Source organism: Podarcis vaucheri (genome assembly GCF_965113315.1).
Source record: "Podarcis vaucheri genome assembly, chromosome: 3".
In the NCBI taxonomy this organism is placed as follows: Eukaryota; Metazoa; Chordata; class Lepidosauria; order Squamata; family Lacertidae; genus Podarcis; species Podarcis vaucheri.
This window is the reverse complement of record NC_138761.1, coordinates 47,897,814-47,923,247: the sequence shown is the minus strand read 5'-3', so window position 1 is coordinate 47,923,247 and position 25,434 is coordinate 47,897,814. Positions and strand designations below refer to the sequence as shown.

General features: G+C 42.7%; 1 protein-coding gene across 1 annotated transcript in view; it reads right to left on the bottom strand.

The window, feature by feature from the left end:
* Positions 1-25,434, bottom strand: part of NID1 (nidogen 1) — a 56,737-nt gene that overhangs the window by 7,169 nt on the left and 24,134 nt on the right. The window contains exons 9-16 of the mRNA XM_082214987.1: positions 24,477-24,620; positions 22,924-23,052; positions 17,014-17,157; positions 15,139-15,261; positions 10,927-11,142; positions 9,558-9,730; positions 6,069-6,195; positions 131-302 (exon numbers count right to left, since the gene is read on the bottom strand). Of these exons, the coding sequence (XP_082071113.1) occupies positions 131-302; positions 6,069-6,195; positions 9,558-9,730; positions 10,927-11,142; positions 15,139-15,261; positions 17,014-17,157; positions 22,924-23,052; positions 24,477-24,620 (1,228 nt within the window). The remainder of the gene's footprint in view (positions 1-130; positions 303-6,068; positions 6,196-9,557; positions 9,731-10,926; positions 11,143-15,138; positions 15,262-17,013; positions 17,158-22,923; positions 23,053-24,476; positions 24,621-25,434) is intronic.

Sequence of the window (25,434 nt, the reverse complement as noted above, 5' to 3'; positions counted from 1 at the left end):
CCAGGAAATTAGCCTTAAAATATTTTAATAGCAGCATGTGGAAAGAATCGGACAAAGGACACTGAAATTAACTGAGCTATCAGCAGGTATGTTCTAAGAACGTCAGCATGTTCCTAGGTAGTTTACCTACCCTCTCATAGGATCTGCTACGATGGCTCTGGGGTTCACAAGGTCAGTGTCAAACAGCACTCGGCGCTGGCTACCATCTAACTTTGCTACCTCTATCCTATCGAGCTGAGAATCTGTCCAGAAGATGGTGCGCCCAAGGTGATCCAGTGCTATTCCTTCAGGGCTTTCTAAATCTGGGTGAAAAGGGAAAAGAGAATCCTGAAATATACTGCAATTCATCTAAAACATCTCAATCACTGTTCTCATTTGTGGAAACAAATCCACCATCAAAGTTATTATTATCACCCTCACCCATCTGCCTTTTCTCCAACAGGAGCCCAGGGTGGCTAAGAATAATTGAAAGAATGGTCAAAATCAATACAGTACATAATAATAACATCAATATGGCAATAAAATGCAATGCAGCAGCCAACCAGGGGTTGGGATGTAAAACTCCCCTCCTCCAGCCAAAGGCCTGAATAAAACAACCACATCTCTGTCCAGAAGGCCCTGTCTCATGTCAGCACCCCATGTTATGCAGTTTCAGCCAATTCCCAATTAAAGTTTAGCTTGGGCAGGTGCAGCAGCTATGGCTGTTCCTGGAGAGAAATAACTTTGGCCATAGTTGTGCAGGCCTTGGTAACCTCTGCAGTGAACTACTGCAAAGTGCTCTATGTGGGTTTACCCTTGATACTGATTTGGAAACTGCAGCTATTGCAGAATGCTGCAGACTGGCTTTCGGCTGGAGTAGCTCTGTATCAGCATAGAATTGTGGGGTTGGAAGGAACAACAAGGGTCACCTAGTCCAACCCCCTGCAATCTTATACTGGTCCTGAAAGCTCTGATCTGGTTGCCAGTACATTTACTGAGATGAGTGCAGAGAATTGCTGTTAGTGTATATAGCCCCAAGCAGTCCAAGGCCAGGTCACCTAAGGGCCATATTGCCATTTACACAACAGGCAGATCACTATTATCATCTGGAAAGGACTGTCTGTCTTACAGCTTTCACATATACATTTAGTTTCCATGCAGATCATGGCTTTCAGTGGGACCAGTGTTTTCACTTTTCCTACTGAAATCAGACAGACAATTTTTTACATTTCATCAACTGCTGAAAAAGTTTGCTTCATCAAGCATTTATAGACATTTAATGTGATTGTAATTTGTTCTGTGCTTGGTAATCCGTTCTGCAATTTGTTGGTAACTTATTCTGCATCTTATGATTTTATGATGTTTTATTTTATTGTATGCTACCTTTATTTTTATGCTGTAAGTTTAGAAAGAGTCATATAAATAATATGAAGACAAAGCACCTTTCTTATAAAGTAAAGTAGAGCAAGTACAGATGGGAAACATTATATCCCCACCCTCATCCTTAAATACCCCATAAAATATTGATTCTATCAATAGGTCAAAGCAGTGGGGAAAAATGTCTCACAATATATCATGAATGGCCATCCTAAATTTGTAAAAGCAAATGAATGCTAATTTAGAGTATGGAGACCAGCCAATAAGGCACTTATTGTGTGGTTTCCTTTGATTAAGCTTGCTTTCCTAAAACAATGGGTCACAGTTCTCAAGCTGAAAATAATTTTATAATTTAAAATATATATATATTTTCAGATTGCTCTGTTAATACAGAAAAGCAGTAGTGTTCTGTTCCAAAGTTCTTTGTAACTAGCGGAAAACTGTCCACTGAGGGCAGGGGAAACATTCAACATCTTTATCAACGACTTGGATGATGGACTCAAGGGCATCCTGATCAAATTTGCAGATGACACCAAACTGGGAGGGGTGGCTAACACCCCAGAGGACAGGATCACACTTCAAAACGACCTTGACAGATTAGAGAACTGGGCAAAAACAAACAAGATGAATTTTAACAGGGAGAAATGTAAAGTATTGCACTTGGGCAAAAAAATGAGAGGCACAAATACAAGATGGGTGACACCTGGCTTGAGAGCAGTACATGTGAAAAGGATCTAGGAGTCTTGGTTGACCACAAACTTGACATGAGCCAACAGTGTGACGCGGCAGCTAAAAAAGCCAATGCAATTCTGGGCTGCATCAATAGGAGTATAGCATCTAGATCAAGGGAAGTAATAGTGCCACTGTATTCTGCTCTGGTCAGACCACACCTGGAGTACTGTGTCCAGTTCTGGGCACCACAATTCAAGAAGGACACTGACAAACTGGAACATGTCCAGAAGAGGGCAACCAAAATGGTCAAAGGCCTGGAAACGATGCCTTATGAGGAACGGCTAAGGGAGCTGGGCATGTTTAGCCTGGAGAAGAGGAGGTTAAGGGGTGATATGATAGCCATGTTCAAATATATAAAAGGATGTCACATAGAGGAGGGAGAAAGGTTGTTTTCTACTGCTCCAGAGAAGCGGACACGGAGCAATGGATCCAAACTACAAGAAAGAAGATTCCACCTAAACATTAGGAAGAACTTCCTGACAGTAAGAGCTGTTCGACAGTGGAATTTGCTGCCAAGGAGTGTGGTGGAGTCTCCTACTTTGGAGGTCTTTAAGCAGAGGCTTGACAACCATATGTCAGGAGTGCTCTGATGGTGTTTCCTGCTTGGCAGGGGGTTGGACTCGATGGCCCTTGTGGTCTCTTCCAACTCTATGATTCTATGATTCTATGATTCTATGATTCTATGAAAATTGCATAAATATAGCTCATGGATGCCAAATCCATTGGTGTATATATGACAGATATCTAATAGTATTAAGAATCTAAACGTTTTATAGATTTGAAATTTAGGAGAAATTCTACATTTGGTGAGCTGGATAGGAACCTTGCTAAAACCAAAATCTACTGTGATCCTGCTTTCATTTTTTTTCTGTATGATGATTGCTTGCAAAAAAGATGCAGCTTACAGTAACGCCATTATGCAATGACCACACCAAGCGCTGCTCTGTCCTGAGTCAAGGCATTCTGACATTTTGTAATGTGCAAAGATGGTGACAGGAAAGCAGACCAGACAGTGGAAATGGAGCAAAGAAGTTGGAGCTCAGCAACAGTGGCAGGATAAATACTAGGGGCTTAAAGCTCTCATGGTGTCATCTTGCGAAAACCTTGAGGTGACGGGAGTGAGATGCTCTAAGGATGATGGGAACAGCCATTCTTGCAGTACGGAAGTATAAAAATAACAAAAATGCCAAGGAAACAGTTTTGGAATGCTTCGTCCTCCACCTGTCATTATTTAGCTGAAACTGTAACACTCAGTGCCCTTTCCCAGGATAAAGCCCACCTTCCAGGCATCTCCATTTTATAAAAACAGCTATATTTCATTTCATTTTTCTGCACTACTCTAGTCTTATGTTAAGTCAAAATTTAGCAAGAAGGTGCCACAAAAACTGCTTACAAATGTTGTATGCAAAGCTCTGTGTTTGTCCTGTGCTGCCTTGGGAGATCCAGCCACAAAAGATTGCACTCCTCTCCCTGTGTATGAAGTTGCTGCTACCAGAAAACGGGTTTTTATTACCAGGCTTCTTTATCCGCTAGCCTTCTTTGGCTCTCCTAATGCCTCTCAAGGTAGAACCATAGAATCGTAACACAGTTTTAGGGCTTCCTGGCATGAGGGTGTTTAAAATAAAATGAAACTGCCCAAGTTTATGAAAAGAAAAGTTTACTAAGGGGGGGAAATGTGTTAAACTGTAGATCTGCCAAAAGAAAACATATTTTTTAAAGTAATCAGACTTTAAAAACTAACAGTTGATCTTAACTAAGAGAAAAAAAGAAAATTGGACTTTGAGTGGCTAATAATGTTGGAGAGTAGATTTAAGTTTGGAACAGTTCTGAGAAATGTAAGTGCATAGTTTTCCTTGGACAATGACCAGGTCTAAAGCAACAGGAAATAGCAGATAATGATCTACTATCCTGGCCCCAGGGGCTGCTAAGCTCAAACACAGATTGATGAATGAATGATTAAAACATATAGTTTCAAAATGTTACGGTTTCTTCTGCTTTGGGGGGAAAGTGCTCTGATGCATTCAGAAGATCAAAGCTTTCTCTTTCTTTTTTAAATAACAGACTGTTCACAACTGAGGCCAAAATGGTAAATATAATTACATTTGAGGAGCCTACTACACAAACTCTGTTCTATCTGTCTGTCTATCCAACAGTGTACTAAAGGTTGTCAATAAAAATGGCATCATGAACAGTCCAGATCCATATTTGACTGGTGCTGTCTGCTAAGAGATTTAACGTCGCTGTGTGGCCTAGAGTAAAATATCAACCAGCCTGGGAAGAAAATCAACCACAAGTACATCTAATCTACATTATGTGGATATGGAATTTACATGACTGGCTGTTAGAATCCCTTCTCCCAGCTCAAAACTAATTTTCTGCAGTTGATTATTATTGTTGTTGTTGTTATTATTATTAATAATAACAATACACAAGCCTGCCTGAGAGGAATTGGGAGGCTCAGAGCCTGGCAAGAGGCAGGCTTATGAAGATATACACAGATCCAATTTATTTGGTTGCAGGATGGAGGAGCATTTCTCCCTGTGGAGTAGTCTGTGCAGCTGTGGGGCTTGGAAAGGTCCTACAATTCAACAGGCAACACAGCTGGAGAGCCAAATGAGAGCTGGAAGGGCCGTAAGACAAAACATGGTCTTGCAGAACAATCCAACTACGAACTATCAGAACTTTAAAAGTAAAATCATCAGCACAAACACACCACAAATTGTAGCAACAAAGAAGAAAAATGTAGCTTAAAGTTTCAGTGCCTGTTGTGACGATACAACAATTTGGTTCATGCATTTTTGCTATATATATTATATACTTGCTTGTAATAACCCATCATTAAATAAAACATACTTGTACTTATAGATTTTTTTTTTTAAGTAACCTACCAAACAAGTTACCTAACGAACCTACCAACAGACATTAGGGGCAGTTTTGCCATTGAGACTGCAATCCTACAGACCCTATACATACCTGAAAGTAAGTACCTTTAAATTCAGTAGGATTTATATTTAAGGAGACATGTACAGAACTGCAGTGTAAGGGGCACTGTTTGTTTCTGAGACAATGTTAATAAAATAGTCAGTGCCTGTGCTATTATTATGCTCTGCCTAAGTAAGCAAAATGAATGAGTTCACTTGAATTAATGAATAATTCACTTGCAAGGGTGAAGAAGAGTCCATAAACTCAGCTAATAGAGTTGTAATTCCAAATTGACAACTGACGTTTCAGAGCTAGGCAAGCTCCTAGGGACAAGATACTTCCTGGGTTTGGTTGCTTATATGAGAAATGAAGTGGCAGTGGTTTTTGTTTTTAAGCAGAGCAGTGGATCCACAACTACAGTCAATGCACAGCAGGGCTCCCTTATGCTGTTTCTGCCTTATGCAGAAACTGTATGGAGGAATCTTTTCATTGTTTTTTGTGATGCCATAGACAAGGGAGGCACAGGCATTGGTCACCTTGGGGGAATCAGGGGTCCTGTGGATCTAAAGCAACTGATACCCTGTGCACACCCTGACACTTTGGAAAATCCCATGCCCTACGACCAGTGACGTAGCGTGGGTTGTCAGCACCCGGGGCAAGGCAAGTAATTTGCGCCCCCTAACCCTACCCGAGCCAGGTAGGGGCAGAGAGCTGCGAGTGCGAGGGCCCCCCCAGATGTTGCACCCAGTGCGGCCGGGGCCCCCCTGCACCCCATGCTACGCCACTGCCTACAACCAGCATGAGTTCACTGCCTCCGCCATGGCACAACCTCACCAGCAAAGCTGCTCTGCACTGGTGGGGATGAATCTGTACACCATCCTAAATGTGTCTTAGCCATCAACAGGGAGGGTTAGGACTCCACTCTCAGACACTCCCCCCCCCCATATACCTTTCAACACTTGAGAGCAATAGAAAGTATGGCCATGAAGATTCTCTGTGGGAGCCCTGCCGCTGGAAAAAAAAATATTGTGAAGAAGAAATCTACACAACCCTCCTACCTGTTTTTATAATGGATACTGGCTCTCCTCCACCCAGGCTTGCTCTGCTGATAGATGGGCTGCTTATGTCTGTCCAATAAACCATCTTCTCCAAGCAATCATAAGCGACTCCAATAACAACTTTATCCTGCAAGTTGGTGAAACTATTACAAGTCTCAAAATATATCATGTTTCCAATTCTTTAGAAGAAATGGTTAGGCAGTAGATCAGTCAAAACACCTAGATTATAGCACATTGTATTTAGGGAAAGGGTGCATGTTAAAGCCTAGTGATAAAACAAACCTAAAGGATCCAACGTAAGCTGGCAAAACTCAAGGTACAGTATAAGAAGGTATCAGAAAAGCAGCAAAAGCTAAGAGTATCATAGCAGATGGAAAAGGGGAGGGCATCTCATTTAATGGTTCAGGCCCACCTTCAGTGCAGGCAGAAAATAATCTGAAGCAGCAGCAGAGAATGATTGCTTCAAATAATAATCTGTGTACTGGAGCCAAGTGTAGCCTTCTGCTCATGGACACAGCACAGCAGTGATGAACAATCTGCGACCCTCCAGACGCTGGACTACAACTCCCCAACGTCTGTTGTGATGGGATGATTAGCTGCTTGTGCGTAAAATAGTGCTCCCTCAGAGTTTGTGCGGCTCCACAAACCTCTGTGTGTGACAGAGCTCCTCAAACATGTCTGCTCTAGTCACTAGTAGAGTCTGACAGTGGCTGTCTGCGGAAGCGCTTCCAGCAAAGAAGCTCCTTAACGGAAACGCGTCTCCTGGACTCACGACGTGGCAGCTTCCGGCGAAGCATGGGTCTCCCTATGGTTGCTTCTGACACCTCCCCACTGTTCTCGCTGGACGTGTCTCTCACCCCTCCCTCTCCCCTGCTAGTTCCTGCCTTGGCTGCTGCGTCTCTCTCAGCATTCCTGAGATCCTCCTCCAGAGTACCCTCTCTCCCCCTGCTGGTCCCTGCTTCAGCTGCTGACTCCCTCCCAGCCTCTGGGAGCCTTACCACCTCCCTTTCCTCTGATGTCAGTTCCCTGACATCTGTGACCATTGGCCATTCTGGTTGAGAGTTTGAGTCCAACAGCATGTCCACTGCCCCAAGTGAGCCACTGCTGCTGTTGCTGTTGCTGCTGCACCAGGTTGCTGCACTGGAAAAGGGAAGCTAAATCCAAAGACATTGGAAGGTTTATGCCACAACTTGTGCAAGGTCTTATACAAGCAGAAACAAGAGAATTGGTACAGAACTAGCCTATTATAGCACTGGGTGAAATCTCTTGCAAGCATCTGCAGAACAGCACTTGCAACTATTTCCCTTCTGCTCAGTTCTTTGGATCAAACTCTATACTTTGGATCCAAAATAATGTGTTTTCATCTAGCATGTTATGAATATTGGTATTTTTTTCCAGTGGTACGGGAAGGACTGTGATTCAGTGACAGAATGCATGCTTTTCATGGTTCAGTCTCTACTTAAAAAGGATCTCAGGTCACGGGGATGGGAAAGTTGCCTCTGACTGAGGCTTTCAAGAGCAGCTGCTGGTTAAGAGTACAGTCGTACCTCGGGTTACGGACACTTCAGGTTGTGTTTTTTCGGGTTATGGACCCGCCAAACCCCGGAAATACCAGAACAGGTTACTTCCAGGTTTCGGGGGTCGTGCATGTGCAGAAGCACTAAATAATGCTTTGCGCACGCGCTGAAGCACAATCCACGTGTGCGCAGACGCGCGGTTGCGGGTTGCAAACACTGCAGGTTGCGAACATGCATCCTGCATGGATCACGTTCGCAACCCGAGTGTCCACTGTATACCATAAGGCAGAGGTTTTCAAACTTTTTGAGTCCATGGCTCCCTTGACCAATTACATTCTTTCTGCAGCACCCCTGTGGGGCTCAGAACCACACTCCTTGCTTGCAGAGCTGGCAGCCTCTCGCCCTTTTTCAAACACCCTCCCTTGTGGAGTGTTCCCTCAGCCTCCTCTCCTCTTCCCTCTCCTTGAGAGACCTCTGGGCAGATGCAGCTGCCACCCTTGCCCCAAAGACCCTTGCCCCAAAGCCAGCCCCAGAGGCATCATTTGCTTGGGGAGCTTGTAGCCAGGGCTGTTGTAACGAACAGCTGTCCAAGCCTTTGGGAGGCAGAGACCCAAGAGGGCATCAGAGGAGGGAGGGAAGGAAAGAGGGACCAGTGTTGCCCACGGCACCCCTGACCATCATTCAAGGCACTCCAGGGTGCCACGGCACACTGGCTGAAAACCACTGCCATAAGGGATAGGCAGGTCAATGCCTCGAGTGTTTTATAAGCACAAATTACAAGCAGTAGGCAGACACTGACAGGTTTACTTTTAAAGCATCCACATGTCAAACAGAATCATGTGCACATGTTTATAATGGCATAAACTTATTTTAGTTTCACTATCCTCAGTTTTGCTTGTAGGAATTCTAATGTTATTGAGATTTTTTCCCCTCCCCCGATTTCATTGTGATTACAGTTGTCATTTCCTGTCCTTACATATACAAACTTGTCACTGTTACAACTTTGCATCATTCAACCACACCAACCTCCACTATGTTTCCTTGCATCTTTTGGCTACTCTCATATGCAACTCCCACAACAGGATGGGAGAAATACCCACAAATACAACTAGAATATCTAATTAGAATACTAAGAATGAACAGGGGACGTGTGCAGTGTGAAATCCCTATGGATAAAAAAAGTGCAAGAATCAAAAGACAAGTCGCAAAATTAGAGAGATATTGCATAGCAAAGGACTTCATTCAACAGTAAGAGAAGGTGGAAAGTGGGAAACAGACTTACTTGCCCAGTGGTGTCAGGCATAAGGAAACAGCTGGAAAAGAAACACATGGAAGAGTATAGAAGCCTGACCAGAGCACAGGAAGTTATCAGGATATATTATAAAATCTACAGCAAAAGGAAGAAGAGAATATCAAGGACAGGAAGATAAAGGGGGAGCTCAGTGGAGAATGTTTAAAACCCACATAAACTATTATAGCCAGCCAGGATGAGCAACTAAAATTTAAGAATGTCGAACAATGTTTAAAACACTGGAAAGTTTGATGGGAGTTTTGACTTGCTTAGAAAGCCAATAAAATTTGCTATAAATACAGTACAAGTTTGTTTATAATAGTCCTGAGACGCTATCACTGAAGCGGGGAAGGCTGTAAAAATATTGTGCAACAGGAACACACATTTCTTTGGGGACCTCTCTTTGTTAATATGAAAAGAATTGTGACCCCAGCTTCAAGATTTCAGAATCTTTATTCCCCCCCCCCTTTCTCAGCAGCTGCAGCCTAATCTAAAGTAAAAAATAAAAACAAAGCATCAGTAAGAAAGGAAAATCAGCAGCAAAACCCAAAGGATATTAAGCCATGTGAGTGTTCCTGATATTGATTTGAAGTGTTATTTTTTTCTGTAGTATAACTCTTCAGCTAAAATCCTCAGTTTTCACTAATGCAAATTATTACATCAACTTCAGGGGATACTTACTGGCACATACAGCAAAGCTTTTGCATCTGATTTCCTCATGTCATTCCCATCCAGGGGGACATGGTCAATCTTTCCACTCTGAGCAATGAGTAAGTGTGTTCCTGGAGGCAGAGGAATGGTATCTGGTTTTACAGAGGGTCCAACTGTAACAGGAGGAGCAACTGTGCCCAGACCTTGTTGACAAATGATAGAAAACACAGGCAGTCAAGATTGCGCAAACACAATAAGGTCAAACTGCATCTGCAAGGCGAGATTACGCTAATATAAACTGGATACAATCCAGCCAATGCTTAGCACATTTAAGTGCTACATATTTCAAATGTTAAGCACATGCTTGAGATGGCAATCCTATGCAACATTGCTTAGGACTCACCAGGGTCAGCCCACTCATGAGGCAAGGCAGCTGCCTCAGGCTGCAGGATCCAAAGGGGCATCAGATCTGGCCTCCAAGGGATGCATCTCTCGTGGGGAGGTGTCATTTTATGGTTTGCCTCAGGTGCCAAAATATATTGGGCCAGCCTGAAACGCACTGACATCTATGCACTTGCTTATGAATAAAGGTGCACAGAATTATACTGCACGTCTCTTTCAATGAAACTAATGAGGTTTTAGAAGTGCTTAGCCTTACCAGGATCATGTTTTATGGGTATAAAGAACAACCAATTATAAGGCAGAGACTTCTATATTACTTTCCTTTAGGGCTGCGTCTCATTCCTGCTGCTCATGTTACACCACCAAATATTGAAATGATTTCCCTTATTGTCCATAGTTCTAACTTACATATTAATAAAACCAGAAAGGACAGGCCCAGTGTCAGCATAATTTGAGGGCCACTGGGCCTGGAAGCCAGTGACAATATTGTACAACTGGTATTATGTGCTTCGTGCATCCTACAACAACCAGCACCTAGTAACTGTACCGTGGATCAGTTGTAGTTTGGACACTCTAAAAGGTGCCTCCATATGGAACACATTATAGGAATGCCACACTATTAATTGTATAAACATCCTTTCTGCTTATGAATATCACCATATAATTTGCAAGTCACTGCCGATAGCTCTGGCTTGCTGCCCTTTTTTGGGGGGGGCAGGGGGGAACCAACATGACTAACAGAGTCATACTGTGGGCAAGCAGGCTAGAAACATTTTTTGATTTATTTAGAAGGCTATAAGAGCTATTGCTTGCTTCATTATGTCACCACTTTGAACATGGCTTAATAGCAAGAACAGCATATCAGCATAAGCACATATGAAACAATGGAACAGAACTGTATGAGAGGCATATGTCTGAATTATGAGCCCAATAAAAGAGCATCTGAATGAGGAAAATTGTTGCAGTAGCTTAATGGCTTAGGTGCAACGTAACTTACATGGAGGTCGAATCCCTGGACCACTTCTGGTACCATCAATCTCATTCCCATCTCGGTCTACACACCAGCAATATCCAGTGCTGGAGTGGCATTGAGTTGGCAAATAATTCCCATAGACATCACACTGAGGAACAAAGAAGCCAACTGGCCTGGCTCCTCTTGGGCCAAAAGCCACACTTTGTTCTTGTTCACGCTGACATTTTGTCTTTTCTTGTTCTGTAAATAAGAAACAAAACAAAAAGAAAAAAGGTGAATCTTACATCTCATTTCTATGATGTTCTACATACAAGTGATTCTAGCCAACATATATTAGCCAAATTTGCTGCCCCTGAGTTCTGAAAGGTGGAGTGGAGCTCATACAGGTTGCATTAGAAATGGCAGTTAAGATGGTTCGCCAACAGCTGGCCAGAACTTTGGAGTGATCAGGTGCAGGGAGATGAACTCCTATCCATTTTCAATAAGTTGTGGGAGGTGGTTTCTCACTTAACACTGTGCAAGCACTGTAGGTGCACAGAAACTTTATAACACAGCTGTCTGGATAACAAAGTCAGGCAATGAAGACCCAGCTGCAAATGCTGCTTTTCTGCAACCACAGTTATGCAGACAGTTGCAAACGTGCAGCCAACCTGCACCAGCACAGCGTGTCAGTAAGACAGTTGCACACCCAATGACATTTTCAGTTCTTGCCCTTTGTACCGCCAATGGTTTAGCAGAAATGAGCCTGGTGTGGGGCAGGAGAGCCACATGCGACCCTCTGTAGAATGTTAGAGCAAGCGCAAGGGCAGCCCAGAAGCACTTCAGAGCCGTAGAAAGGGCTCCTAAAATGTGCTGTATCCATTAATGTGGTTTCTTGGGTTACTGCAGGCCTTGTGAACTGGAAAAGCTCCAGCTTTGTTATTGTATAATCAGTAACAGTTGAAATGGTGCTAGAAAGTAAAACGTCAGAATACTGATTTTAGAAGCTGCTGGAGCAGGAGAGGCAGGATTCATCCCATTGTTTAGGCAAGCCAAAATCTAAGCCACAATGCATTTACTAAGGCTGTAGCAAATGTTTTAAACAAACAGTGGGACAGGGACATGCAACAACCACTACACAGATGGCATTTAAAAAACACTCCATTCTCTAGCTGTCATCACATGGTGAGCAGGTTCTCTGAAGTGACTTGCCATGTATACAGGACAACTTTAATGCTACCACGGGATTTTACTGTTTATATTTTGCCATGGTATGGGCACAACTGCCATAAGTTCAGCCACCATATGCTACACACAATGTCCACAATGTGTGCACCAATCCAGTCTATTCCCCACCACCACCTGTGATCAGGTAGCTGAAGGTTACCCCAAAAAGTCTTTTGTGTTTTAGGTGATGCTCCTATGTGGTTTCAAAGAAAGGCAGATTAACACCTCACCATTAGGAGGCTGTTAGTGAAATCCATTTAATGCTGCTTCGGTCATGGAGTGCTACAAACAGGATACAGTGGTGCCTCTCAAGACGAAAAGAATCCGTTCTGTGATTCTCTTCGTCTAGCGGTTTTTTCATCTTGTGAAGCAAGCCCATTGACGGATTAGCAGATTAGCACTATTAGCGCTATTAGCGGCTTTTAGCAGCTTTTAGCGGCTTATCGGCTTATCGGATCAGCTGATAAGCGGCTTAGCGTCTTAGAAAAGGGGGGGGAGGGAAAAACCCGCAGAACTTGCAAGACATTTTTGTCTTGTGAAGCAAGCCCATAGGAGATTCGTTTTGCGAAGCACCTTCAAAACGGAAAACTCTTTCGTCTAGCGAGTTTTCCGTCTTGCGAGGCATTCGTCTTGCGGGGCACCACTGTACGGACTTTTGCCACCAGTACATTTCCCATGTGAACTAGATTACCCACATTAACAATTTCAGTGAATTATTTTTATTGGTCATAGTCCCTAGCCAGAGAGTCTGGGTTTGTTTCTGTTTGGTAAACACAATCTACGGGAGATGAAGGGGTGACAAGTTTTGGACATCTGTTTCTTTTTGTAATGAAACAATGGAGCGTGAGGGAATAATGAAGTACAGACATTCTTCGTAGCTGCTGGAATGTCGCTGCTTACACCAGGAACTCTATTGCTAACAAGCCGGCTATGTGATGAACGTATGTAAAATTGCAGGCAACTTCCACAGCTACTTCAAGGAGCAGATTTGCTGTGTAAAAACTATTGCAGTACTGTATTTGCAGAATAAAATTCCCTAGCTTAAATTTAGAGATGCTGAAAGTGGTACCTGAATATATGAAGTGTGTGTGTGTGTGTGTGTGTCTGTGTGTGTGTGTGTGTGTGTGTGTCTGTGTGTGTTGACAACACAGACGCTGTAGAACATATAGTCTCATAGGCCCACAATAGCTTCAGTGACATTTATGACTGCAGCAAAATACAGTGGTACCTCATGTTACAGATGCTTCAGGTTACAGACGCTTCAGGTTACAGACTGCACTAACCCAGAAATAGTCCCTCGGGTTAAGAACTATGCTTCAGGATGAGAACAGAAATCGCGTGGTGGCAGTGCGGCAATGGTGGGAGGCCCCATTAGCTAAAGTGGTACCTCAGGTTAAGAACAGTTTCAGGTTAAGAATGGACCTCCGGAACGAATTAAGTTCTTAACCAGAGGTACCGCTGTAGTAAATAGTAAGGCGAAGTTGGATGGCTCTTCCCAGATGAAACACTATGTTCTATTCCTTAACTACAAAACCCAAACATGTTGAAAGAGACAGGAACAGGTTTTCTTTCTTCTACTGGGACAGAAAAGCTGATAGGCTGCTGTGAAAATAGGGCCATACAGGGCTTCTCTCTTTCCCATTCTCAGCGTCCAGAGCATCAATGAGCAGCTGACAGAAATTTTTACCAACGGAGTACTCCATAGGACTGATTCTGTGACAGTGCCATGTTCAAGCTTAATTTGGGCACTGGCAACATACCAGCTGTTGCATTCCACCTGTAGAAATCACCTTATATCTGATCCCAGGTACTCTAGTATAGGACTGTCTGTTTATAAGACTGCTCTTGACATTCCAAAGAAGTGAAAATTTGCGTAACGAAGAATAGAACCTAATTTTATCTGAATCCCTCAAACCTAATTACTTATGGCCAACTTTGTTTTGTATCCTTGTATTGGACCAAGAAATAACATTCCCATTATGGGTGTATGGATTGCTATGCCAGATTATTATTACACACATGCTGCGGGCTATTTGTCTACCACTACATATCACAACTTCCATCTGTCAGAAAGGGATAGGAATTAGGGGGGAAAGCATCCTCTGTCTTCCCTTGAAATCACCTCCTTCCTTTCTATCTATACTTACCTCTCACATGAAAAAGGACATTGTCTCTTTCTCCAAAATTCAACACCCAGCACCCCATGTTCCAGGCATGATCCTTCGAGCAGTCATGTTCTTTATTTATTGATTTATTGATTTGCAGACCAATTATAAATATGCACAACACAATGCAAACAAAAACAAAACCTAATGCCCTATTCTGATTTATGCCCATGGTTCCTCATTCAGAGAAGGAAATCCATATGATAACACAATCTTAATTCAAAATAATGAAGTTACAACCCAAAAGGAAATCTAACATAATTAGCAAAACAATGCAAAGTAAAATTACAGCATTACTTCCAAACAGGTTCACAGTAGAGGAAAGATAGCATTTTTCAGCAAAACAAATAGCAAAATGGAAGAGAGAACACTCATCTTTCTGGAGTGAATGTGATAGTCTTATAAGTAGCATGGAATATTTTCTATTGCACCAACTGATCAGATTAGATTACATAGCTCTTAGTGCTCCTTACACAAAATTTCAGTATGTATTAGCTAAAATCATAAGCTGACAAAGGAGATATTTAACTCAGAAAAAAGCCAGAATTTATGCAAGGCTTAATTTTCAAAAACATGTGATTCCCAACTGAAATCCTATACTCACTTCAGAATATATCTCATTAAATTCAACAGGCCTTATTTCTGAGTTGACATAAAAAGGATTTAACTGTAAAAAGTCTTAAAGTAAAAAGAGAATCTTGATAAACTATGGAAAGCGCCATATTAAATAATCACTGCTTGATCAAATAATTCAGGTTTTTGATCACAGTTGTTAAACAACTTCTGTTCATTTAATGGCATTCCACCATGCTGTCTTTCAACAGATTGCTTCTGCTAGGATTTTTAGAAAATAACATTTATTTACCTCCTGTCACACACTGGAAACCATCCCCACGATAACCTGCCTTACACTGGCAGCTGAAGGACCCTTGTGTGTTATAGCAGTAAGCATCCGGATGACAGCGGCTCAGCTTACATTCATCTTCATCTAGAAAAGAAAAGAAAAGAAAGACCATATTATAAGTTGCACTCCTTTTAAGGAACTGAAAAATATGCATGTAGGCCAGCTTTAGGTCCTCTGTTACAAGAATCTGGACCTGCACCCTTTTTCATATGCTACCATGAGACAAACATCTCATTCAGCCAAGATGTTGGGCAGCTATGACCACGCACATTGGTCAATGTTTAATGATTTAATGAGTTTAAGTGTCCATTGACTCACCCTTCAAATAACTGATGTTTTGAGTTTCATAAGCAATGTTTTATACATGAACAGATTGTAGCTTGGGCAGTTGGTTCCAAAGCATAGAATCATAGCAAGCCAACCAGACTGCCAAAAAGACAAGGAGATAATCTATTGGACACAGCATACCACGTGCTAAACTAGGGTAACCTAAACTGGGCCAACCATGTTATGAGAGGAAAGGACTCAATGTGACATAGGTAGCTTGGGAAAACAACACTGTGCATTGCAGTGCATTTCCACTAAAAGATTACTTTATGATATGTGCAGTCAGATGAGCTTTATAAATGGTACACTAAAGATCAGAAATCTTTTAACTGTTGATATACAAATGAGGATGCTGACAATATAAGATGCATCTCGTAAATATGGATATTATCGCTATTGATTTGTTTATTTCTGCAATTTAGGATAGTCACATGCATTTGGGAAAGCGTGTTCTCCTTCATGGAGAGCACGTGTTGCGGTGGGGTCTGCTGAGCCACCCCTCTGTTACCAGGCAGGGTCTCTAAAGATGGCCTGGGGCAGTGATTGGTTCACTGGGTTGCTGGGGTAAAAGTTATGTTGCAATTTTGGTGGGAGGGGTAAAATGTTTAAATACTCTGCATGCAGCCTGGAGCTTTCTCTTTGCTGCGTGCAACGGCTCACCCGCCCACCCGCCCTTGAGTAAGGGGTTGTTGCATTGACCTTGCTATGCCTGTCATGGGGTCGTCTGCCATTGGGGCAGGGGCCTGGTAGGAATTTTGTCCATCCGGCTGATTGGCTGGGCCATTTGGGTTTTGCCTACTGCGTAGCAAATCATCACAACTTGTAAGGTTGCGGTTAGGCATTGGTTATAAATTGGTGGAGGAGGGGTTAGGATAGGCTGGGCCTGCCCCTCCATGGTTGCTGCAGAAAGGGAATTCCGTTAAAGGAATCCTGGGGCTTGCCATCTTTTCATCCAATCCCTGGAATGGGGCTAGGGCCGGCAAGCCTTCAGGGAGCATGCGGATGAGAATTGAGGGTCTGTGACTCAGCTCCATTTCTCCCCGACTTGTTTTCCCGCACTGTCTTTCGGTGGTGCCCAGAAGTCAGTTCTCTCCCCAGGCGGGGGGACAGATAGTCTTAACCAATGCCTAAACAACCACTCAGGGTTTTGTATTTAAATAAAGTTGTGGCCAAAATTATGCCAAAAACCTTAAACAAAAATTAAGCGTGCACTGTGAGTTATTTGGGGGGTGGCTTGGGGACCTCGACATGCAATAACAACACTTCCATATGAATGCCAGCAAACAACACTAGTAAAAAGAGGTTTTTAGAAAAGATTAAAATGTGGAGAAAATGTGTGTAGCGAAGACAGTGTGGAAACTCTGCTTTATTCTGGTTTTAGATTCCCAACTCAAAAAATTGTTACAGAAAGCAAAAAAGCCAAAACAAATTATTGAGGATCAGATAACCAAGCTGTACAAAGGCCTCCAAGGACAAGACAGAAGGGGGGGGTTTAATGGTGCCACTTACCCTCACAGGAACGTCCGTCCCCAGAGAAGCCTGGTAGACATGCACAGATATAAGAAGAGCCACCAGAGTATATGCAGCGGGCACGCTGAGGGATGTCACAAGTGTGTGTTCCCGTCACACAATGATTGACGACACGTTCAATAGCTGCAAGGTAGGAACACTCACTTTAAGATTTTTTAACAGAGGGAAACGCGAATGAAACAAAAATAAAACTAGAACTAACATTTTCAGTTAGTTCTAGCATAAAAACTAACACTACGCTAAGAAGAGATAACATTTTACATTACAGCACACTGAAAACTGGGTGTGGAAATCACACTAATTGTGAACAGCCCAAGCATTACCTGAAAGCTGTTTGGGGTTTCCCCAGACAATCCTACTGCCACCAGTAGTTAAATTGTATTTTGTCCTTCAAATCTATTACAGTTTCAACGCTTTCTCACTTGGGTCTTTGGGTTTGTTAGTCATCTGGTGGTCCTACTCCACCAGTTACTTTTCCTTGTCATTTCTTTCATTCCCTTTAAGCCATGGATTTCTCAAACTTTCTTTTAGCGTGTTCAGTCATATGCAGCTGTTCAGTGACCACCTTTTTATAAGGCTTGCTCACAATTCTACATAAGGTTACACTTCTGTGCTATACTATATATAATCATTCCTCCTGAATGTCTTCCCCACTAATACTTCTGTTGCAAAGCCATAAATATTATTATTTTCACCTAACAGCTCTCTTCCACCCATCTTTGTTAACTGTACAAGTTATCCTCCCTGTCTCCTGGGCATGCGGTGAGGAACAGACCATTATACACAAAGGAAATGGCCTGTTCCCCAAACTACATGCCTAGGAGACAGGGAAGATTACTCCTTTCTCTTGTTTTTTTGCTCTTCAGTGGCAACAAAATTTGCACTTTCCTTGATGTATGGGGACATGAATAAACTTCTAATTGCTGGCCTTTCTTCCTCATAGCCCCTTCAGTTAGTTAATTACACAACCTTCAAGATGCAAGTCCTGTTCTTCAGCTGATCTCTTCACTCAGCTCCCCTTATTCATTTTTTATGTTTTCCCCTCACTCTACATGAGCTTATCAGCTAACCATTCTCTCATTATTAAATCTGTGTTTTCTTCCATTGTACTTTCTCAAATTTTTCCCACAATCCCTCCACCAACCCCACTTCTTCAAACCCTTATTAGTTTTTTTTACTTCCCTCCATTGTTTGAACTAGAAAACAATGCTTCAGAATTTCTCAGGAAGAAAATGAATACTACAAGTATTGCCCATTGTGCGCAAAATTTAGATTCTGGAAGTTTAATCTACTCCATATGGTTCAGTAGAAAAAATAATCAAACCCAGAAATAGAGCATACATTTTCATAGTGCAATACTGTATTATTATTACTGTTAGAGTTGCTATTATTATTTTAAATTAATTAGTTTAATTTATATCCCATGCTTTCTCCCAAAGGGGCCCAGGGTGGGCAATTGATTTTATTAAAATGACTTATATACTGCTCTTCAGAACCATCATCTCACAAAGCATTTTACAATCACTAAAATACATCAACAACGATAATTAAAATACAGTAGTAAGACTACTGATTCTGATTACAATAAGAGACTGGTTACAAACATAGACTAAAGTATCATAAAGCCAGCATTGTACATCTGGTCCAGCCAGTCTAACTGAGGTGCCAACTTGACATTTTCCTTCCCAAAGACCATTCTAAAGAAGTATGTCTTTAGCGCTCTTTTTAAAAAAAGAGTTCAGTGATGGGGGCCTTCCTGATTTCTTGTGGAATTGAGTTTTATAAATGGGAGGCCTCTGCAGAAAAGGCCCTGTTCCTTATGCCCACCAGCCAAATAGCTTTTACTGTTGGGCATCTCAACGTGCCTTCTTTCATAGGTCTTAGGATATGAGTTGGGCTGGTATGGGTGCAAGTGGACTCTAACCTGATCCCAAACCATTTAGAGCTTTAAAGGTTTTCACTAGTACTTTAACTTGTCTTCGAATTGTACTGGCAACTGGTGAAGTATCAGCATGATATAATCTAATTGGCCAGGCCAAAAACAAGCCAGGTGTATTCTGCACCAACTGTGGTTTCTGAGCTGCCTTCAAAGGCATCCCAAAGAGAGAAAATTGCAGTAGTCACTTTTGGAAGTTGTTAATGCCTGAATGACCATAGTAAGGTCTGACCTTCCCATCAATGATTGGTTGAATTCTACTATCCAAGATTGTTGGGTTTCCCTATCCACAATACTTCCATCTTATCTGGATTAAGCTTCAGATTGTGTAGCCTCATGCAAACCAGAAGAGCCTACAGACATTTGCTGAAGCTGAAAGGCATCAAAATACGTAGGTAAGTGAGGGACCACTATAAATCCAAGCTGGCTTTATATTACAACAAGGAGGTTAACCTGGGCCATTTAGAGCAAAAACATAAACCTATTAAGAAGGCATTACCAAGAGGTAAGGATATTACACAAAACTGAAAGGGGAAGGACCTGAAAGAGCAACAAGATTCTGGGCAGGGCTACCTTTCTTACTGTGGCCACCCTGAGTAGAATGCGGAAAGCCAGAGCCTGTCAAGCCTTCCTCTAAAATACATTTAAGGACTAGGGAGTAATTTAAATGAAACAAGTTCCTCCCAATTTAACAGCATGAGGGACAAGACAACACTCTAAGGCACCCCATAGGCCAATGGCTAAGGGATGAAACAAACGGCCAAGCGCCACCATCTGAACCTGAACCTCCAGGAAAGACTGAAGTCACTGCAACACAATTTCTCCAAATCCCAATGGAACAGCCAGAAGATTGATGATCTCAAAAGCTACTGGGATAAGCACTGTCATCTCCTCATTCTGGCTGGCAGGCTGGCGAGGTATCTAATCAAGAGGTTTGAATACCTTAATATCAGCACTTCCCTTCCTCCCCTCCCCTCAAACCGAGGCCGGTGCTGTGAAATGAAATTATCTACAATGGCAACATTTGCAAGGATAATAAAACACTGGAGGCCTCTCGCAAACGCTGCTCACACAGAGAATGATTTACTATCTTACTAAAAACTAAGCCAAAGATGACCAAAGATTGTAATTTGGCAATTGCATCAGGAGCTCAGTAAGATATAAAAACATTGGCAGATGCATGAGTTCTAAACAAATACAAAACAATACCAAACTGAACAAGTCACTGCTAGGTTTTGACATCTGGGATTTAAGATAACTCTATACTCTGTATTCAAAACATGTTAGAAATAAAAATATTTCTACCATCTTAAATCTAAAATTCATGTAAATTTTTAAATTAAGATTTCATTTTTACTGAAAAGGGGAGCCTTGTTTGATTCTGATTTTTAAAAAATTGCTAATAATGCCTAAAGTAGCCTTCACAGCTTGCTCTATGGAGCACCCTACAGAACACATAGCCTGTCCTCACTGTTTCTACCATGAAAGCTGTTCTTCTGAGGACTAAACCCTCAGAATATCTGCCTTTAGGGCACACACAGCTCTGTTTTACAACACCTCACTGCTGCTCTGCACCTTGCTTTATGTGCTGCTCAAGGCAGCTGCTTCATTCTGTCTAATAGTAAAGCCAGTCCTAGAATTGGCAGCTAAATCTTACTTTAACACTAAAGGTGAAGTAAATGTCCTCTCCACCACACCTTAAAGCTGCAGGCTAGTTTAATAGGGGGCAAGACATGCCATGTCGCATGTATAGCTCTTTCCTCCAAAAGAGATAAATGGTCACGGGGCTTAGGGGAAACAGGCAGGGATTTTGCTACTTCTGCCCCCAACATCTGCCGCCTGAGGCACTCACCTCACTTTGCCTAACCATAGAGGCAGAAGTGAATTTTCTTCCAAGTGAGCATGCACAGAATCAGACTATTACACGGTTATCCACTATCTTTGGCAAAAGAGTGAGCTAACCAATTACTTCTGGGGGGAAGAGAAAGAAAGTAAACCGTTCAGGAAATGCTTTGCTGTAGTCTCAAGCTCAAATTTCCTTCAAACAGATGTTTAAACAACTAAATGCAAGAAAGGAAAGATTTGATACAGTTGTTTGGAACATCCTACAAAGCTGTGTAAAGCTTCCACAAATCCTCTCATGTTACATAACTTTGCCATGTCTTTTATCAGTCTTCATATATTAAAGACATTTATTATTGGCTCAGCTGCACTTACAAGTCTTTCATCTTCCCCTCAGTACTCCTTACCAAAACTATTTACATAGGATGCTATTAATGGAAAAGACAGCATAGCTATCTCAGGCTTGTAGAACTTATTCCCCTTAGCCCAAATGTAAAAAAATAAAAATAAAAATCTTAATAGTATTGATTTAATCAGGTTTCGGATTTAACTGAATATACGTTTATATATACAAATATGTATGTTTGAAATCTCAGTTGCAAAGAACACAGTATTCAAATATGAACTATAAGGAGGGCTGTCTTAAGCAAATGCGGTGCCGGGGTGCAAAGATCCACCCAGCACGCCGCCCCCCCCCCCAGGTTGCCCAGTCCCAGAAGAGGGCAGAGCCGGCCAGCCACCTCAGTGTCTTGCTGGCTCAGTTGCCCCTGAACTAATGGTGCAGAGCCGCCTGCAGCAGAAGAGCCCATCACAGCACTCCGACCGATGGGTGGGCTCCTCCCCGGACTCAACTCTCAGGCCCCGAACTCTTGGCCTGGCATCCCTGAGAGCCTAGCGCCCAGGTGCCCCACACCCCTAGCACCTATGGGCAAGACAGCCCTGAATATAAGTGATGTCACACATGGGGGAGTTGTTTTGTTTACATATACCGTATTTTTCGCCCTATAGGACGCACTTTTCCCCCTCCAAAAATGAAGGGGAAATTTGTGTGCGTCCTATGGGGCAAATGCAGGCTTTCGCTGAAGCCTGGAGAGCGAGGGGGGTCAGTGCACACCGACCCCTCTCGCTCTCCAGGCTTCAGGAAGCTATCCGCTAGCCGTGGGAGACGCAGCTTGCCTGCACCCAGAAGCTTGGGGCGCGCTGAGCTCAGCACACCCCCAGCTTCGGGCTTCGCGCAGCTCTACGCTAGCCGTGGGAGAGCTGTGCAACTTCGCGCAGCTCTCCCACGGCTTGCAGATAGCAGCCTGTTCTGGGGGCTGGGGTCGGGGGAAGCTTGGGCTTCCCCTGCCCCAGCCCCACACCAGGGGGAAAATAATTTTTTTTCTTTATTTCCCCCCAAAAAAACTAGGTGCGTCCTATGGGGCGAAAAATATGGTACTTCATAGCTCCCTTTTTAAAAGTTGCCTGGTGATTCAAGGGAGAAGTGGGGTAGCCTGCTCCTGACTCTAGTCTGTTGACTCTTGCTTTAATGCTTCTGGATAACATTCAGAAAAAGCATTTAGGAATGGTATCTTCAATTTCTGTACAACTAGAGCCTAATCATCCCAGCCTCCTCTACAGTTTGCTATTGCAAGCAGGATACATCTCTGACCCATAGCAAGTTGTGGATGAGAGAATGGACTGCTGCAGTGATGCAGATCAAAAGTGGGAGAGCCCGTTCCAGGATGCTAAGTTTCTGACCTGGAACAGCATGCAGTCTTTAGGTCAGGACCTGGCATCCCTACTGAGGGGGAGAACAAGTACTTTGCATGAGTTAAAAAGGGCCCTGGCTTAGCTTAAACCAGATGCATGCTTTGGATGATGTCCAAAGCAGACCAAGCCTGCAGTGCCTATCCATAATAATCCTTTACAAAACCTAAATATTGCCTTCCCCAAATCAAGGAACAGCATTCTTTACATTTCTGATGTTTGAATAAACAAACTTTTTTTTTTACAAAAACAACCAACAAATTAAGGGAGGTATTTAAAAAATAACCTCTGTTTGATATGTTCTCCATCAGATCTCAGTTTCCTAGTAACAATAACAGAAAGTTTCCAAAATTAAAACTCACCCACACATGTTCGCCCATCAGCTGAGAACTGATATCCCTCTAGACACTCACATCGGAAAGTCCCTGGCTGATTAATACAGTCTGCATTGTCACCACACACTGTTGGTTGCTCCTGGCATTCATCTATATCTACAAAAAGAGGCAATGTTATTATACAGAGGTCACTAATATAATTCCTGAAGGGCAGGCCATGACATATGTATAACTTAGGCATCTATTTTAGCTGAAGTAAAGTTATATTTTGAAAGCCTGTTTAAACTAAGCTATTGTATGTGACTGCAGTCCAATGCCTAGATAAAAATAACTGAATCTCCTCTGATTGCAGGATTGCAGTATTTGACAAGTAACATGTCAAGGCACAAGTGATAAAGTGCACGGTGTCTTACTCTGCCATTTGGTATGTTGATTCATTTGTACCTGCCTGATTCCTAAGAGCTTGGTACAGTAATTTAGAATTGAAACAACATGGTCCAACCTAGATTCAATGCACAGTTGTAGATAAAAATTCCCCTGATTTGAATTGATTTCTAATAAAGTAGCCTCAGGATGCTGTGAACTTGAGGGGAGGAACTGTGGAGGAATTAGGCTACTTTATTGAGGGACGTGGGTGGCGCTGTGGTCTAAACCACAGAGCCTAGGGCTTGCTGATCAGAAGGTCAGCAGTTCGAATCCTCACAATGGGGTGAGCTCCCGTTGTTCGGTCCCAGCTCCTGCCCACCTAGCAGTTCGAAAGCACATCAAGTGCAAGTAGATAAACAGGTACCACTCTGGCGGAAAGGTAAACAACATTTCCGTGCACTGCTCTGGTTCGCCAGAAGCAGCTTAGTCATGCTGGCCACATGACCCGGAAGCTGTCTGCGGACAAACGCCAGCTCCCTTGGCCTACAGAGTGAGATGAGCGCGCAACCCCATAGTCTTCCATGACTGGACTTAACGGTCAGGGGTACCTTTACCTTTACCTTTACCATATTATTTCCTCTCCAGCTATTTTTCTGCTCAAAACCACTCCCACCTCCTTTTCCCTCAAAGATGGGCAAGTCCTCCTTTAAGTCTGTTGAAGTGGGGCTCAGGCGCCCTCATTAATTTGTGTGTCTTTCTGCTAGACCAGAGCTTTCCAAACTTTTCAAGTTGGTAACTTTTGGGACATGCATCATTTCACGACACAATAATTCAGTTTTGCATCATTTCGCAATGCAGTAATTCAGTTTTACTAGCAACGAGAGGTTAAACTAACCCCTTTCCAGCCCCAGGAGGAGTGCAGGGAGCATTCATGTGACACACCTACAAACTGCAGCCAACATACTAACGTGTCACGACACACAGTTAGGAAAGCTCTGTGCTAGATGCTGTTTCAGGGAAAGATAATAAGTCACTTAGGAAGATGTCCTATGGATATGTTTTAGTGGATCCATAGTGATGTTGGTATCAAGCAGCTGAACTCAAAGTTCCAAGAAAATATTCAACTGAATTCACTTGTAGCATCTTTGAGTTCAGCTGTTTGAAAACTCTATGGAAGTCAGTTTATTTTTTCCTAAAGAGATATATTTTCATACCATAACATGTACGTCCGTTTCCTCGGAAGCCCACAGAGCATTCACAGGTGAACTGATTGCCTGTTCCTGGACGACAAACTGCATTTGTGTCACATTGGTGGGTCCCTGTGTAGCAGGGATTGCGACTTTTATCACCTGTACCATCTGTCAAGAAGCCACAGAAGATACTAAAATGAGAATCTCAGTACTGCTACTGCTATTCTACTATACTACTATACATTTACAAGGACTGGCCTTCAGACGCGTAATACATGGCTTGGGAGAACATTTCTCATAAAGCTTAGACTCTCCATGGTCAATTGCTTTCAAACACACTTCTCTAGTTTGACACTAGAACTGATTCCTTCAAACAAACAAACAAACAAACAAACAAACAAACAAACACAACCTTCAAATACCATGGCTATAACAGTAATGAATGCTAAAGATGTGTCACTAATAGTCCAAAGCCATTATCTTAAACATTTCTAAGTTTATTCATTATATACAGAGAGGAACTCTCAATCAGTAGTAGCTATGGAAGGGGAAAAGAACAATTTCTATGTTTAAGGGATGCAATCCCTCTTTGGTAGTTTCTCAGGAGTCACATACTGGGGTTGGCCAGGGCTGTGGGTAGGAGAAAAGCCAAAAAGAGGGTGAGGCCAGAGCCAGTAGTGGGCAGACCTACCCCTTCTCTCTCCTGCCCGAAGAAAAAAAATTGCCCCTGCATGGTTCCCCATTCCTGAATCATGACACAAAAAGTTCATCACATGCCACATGTCCCAGAATAATGGCTGTGGCTTTGCATCTGCTATGAATGTGGAACATTTCATATACTTTTGTGCACTCTTCTGCAAGCTGTATGCCAATCAATTGGGAGCAAAGGTGGACAACTTCTGTTTGTGCTCTTCTCAGAGATACCTGGCTGGCTTCTGTGGGAAGCAAGAATTGGAATAGATCTACCTTTAGTCAGATCCTT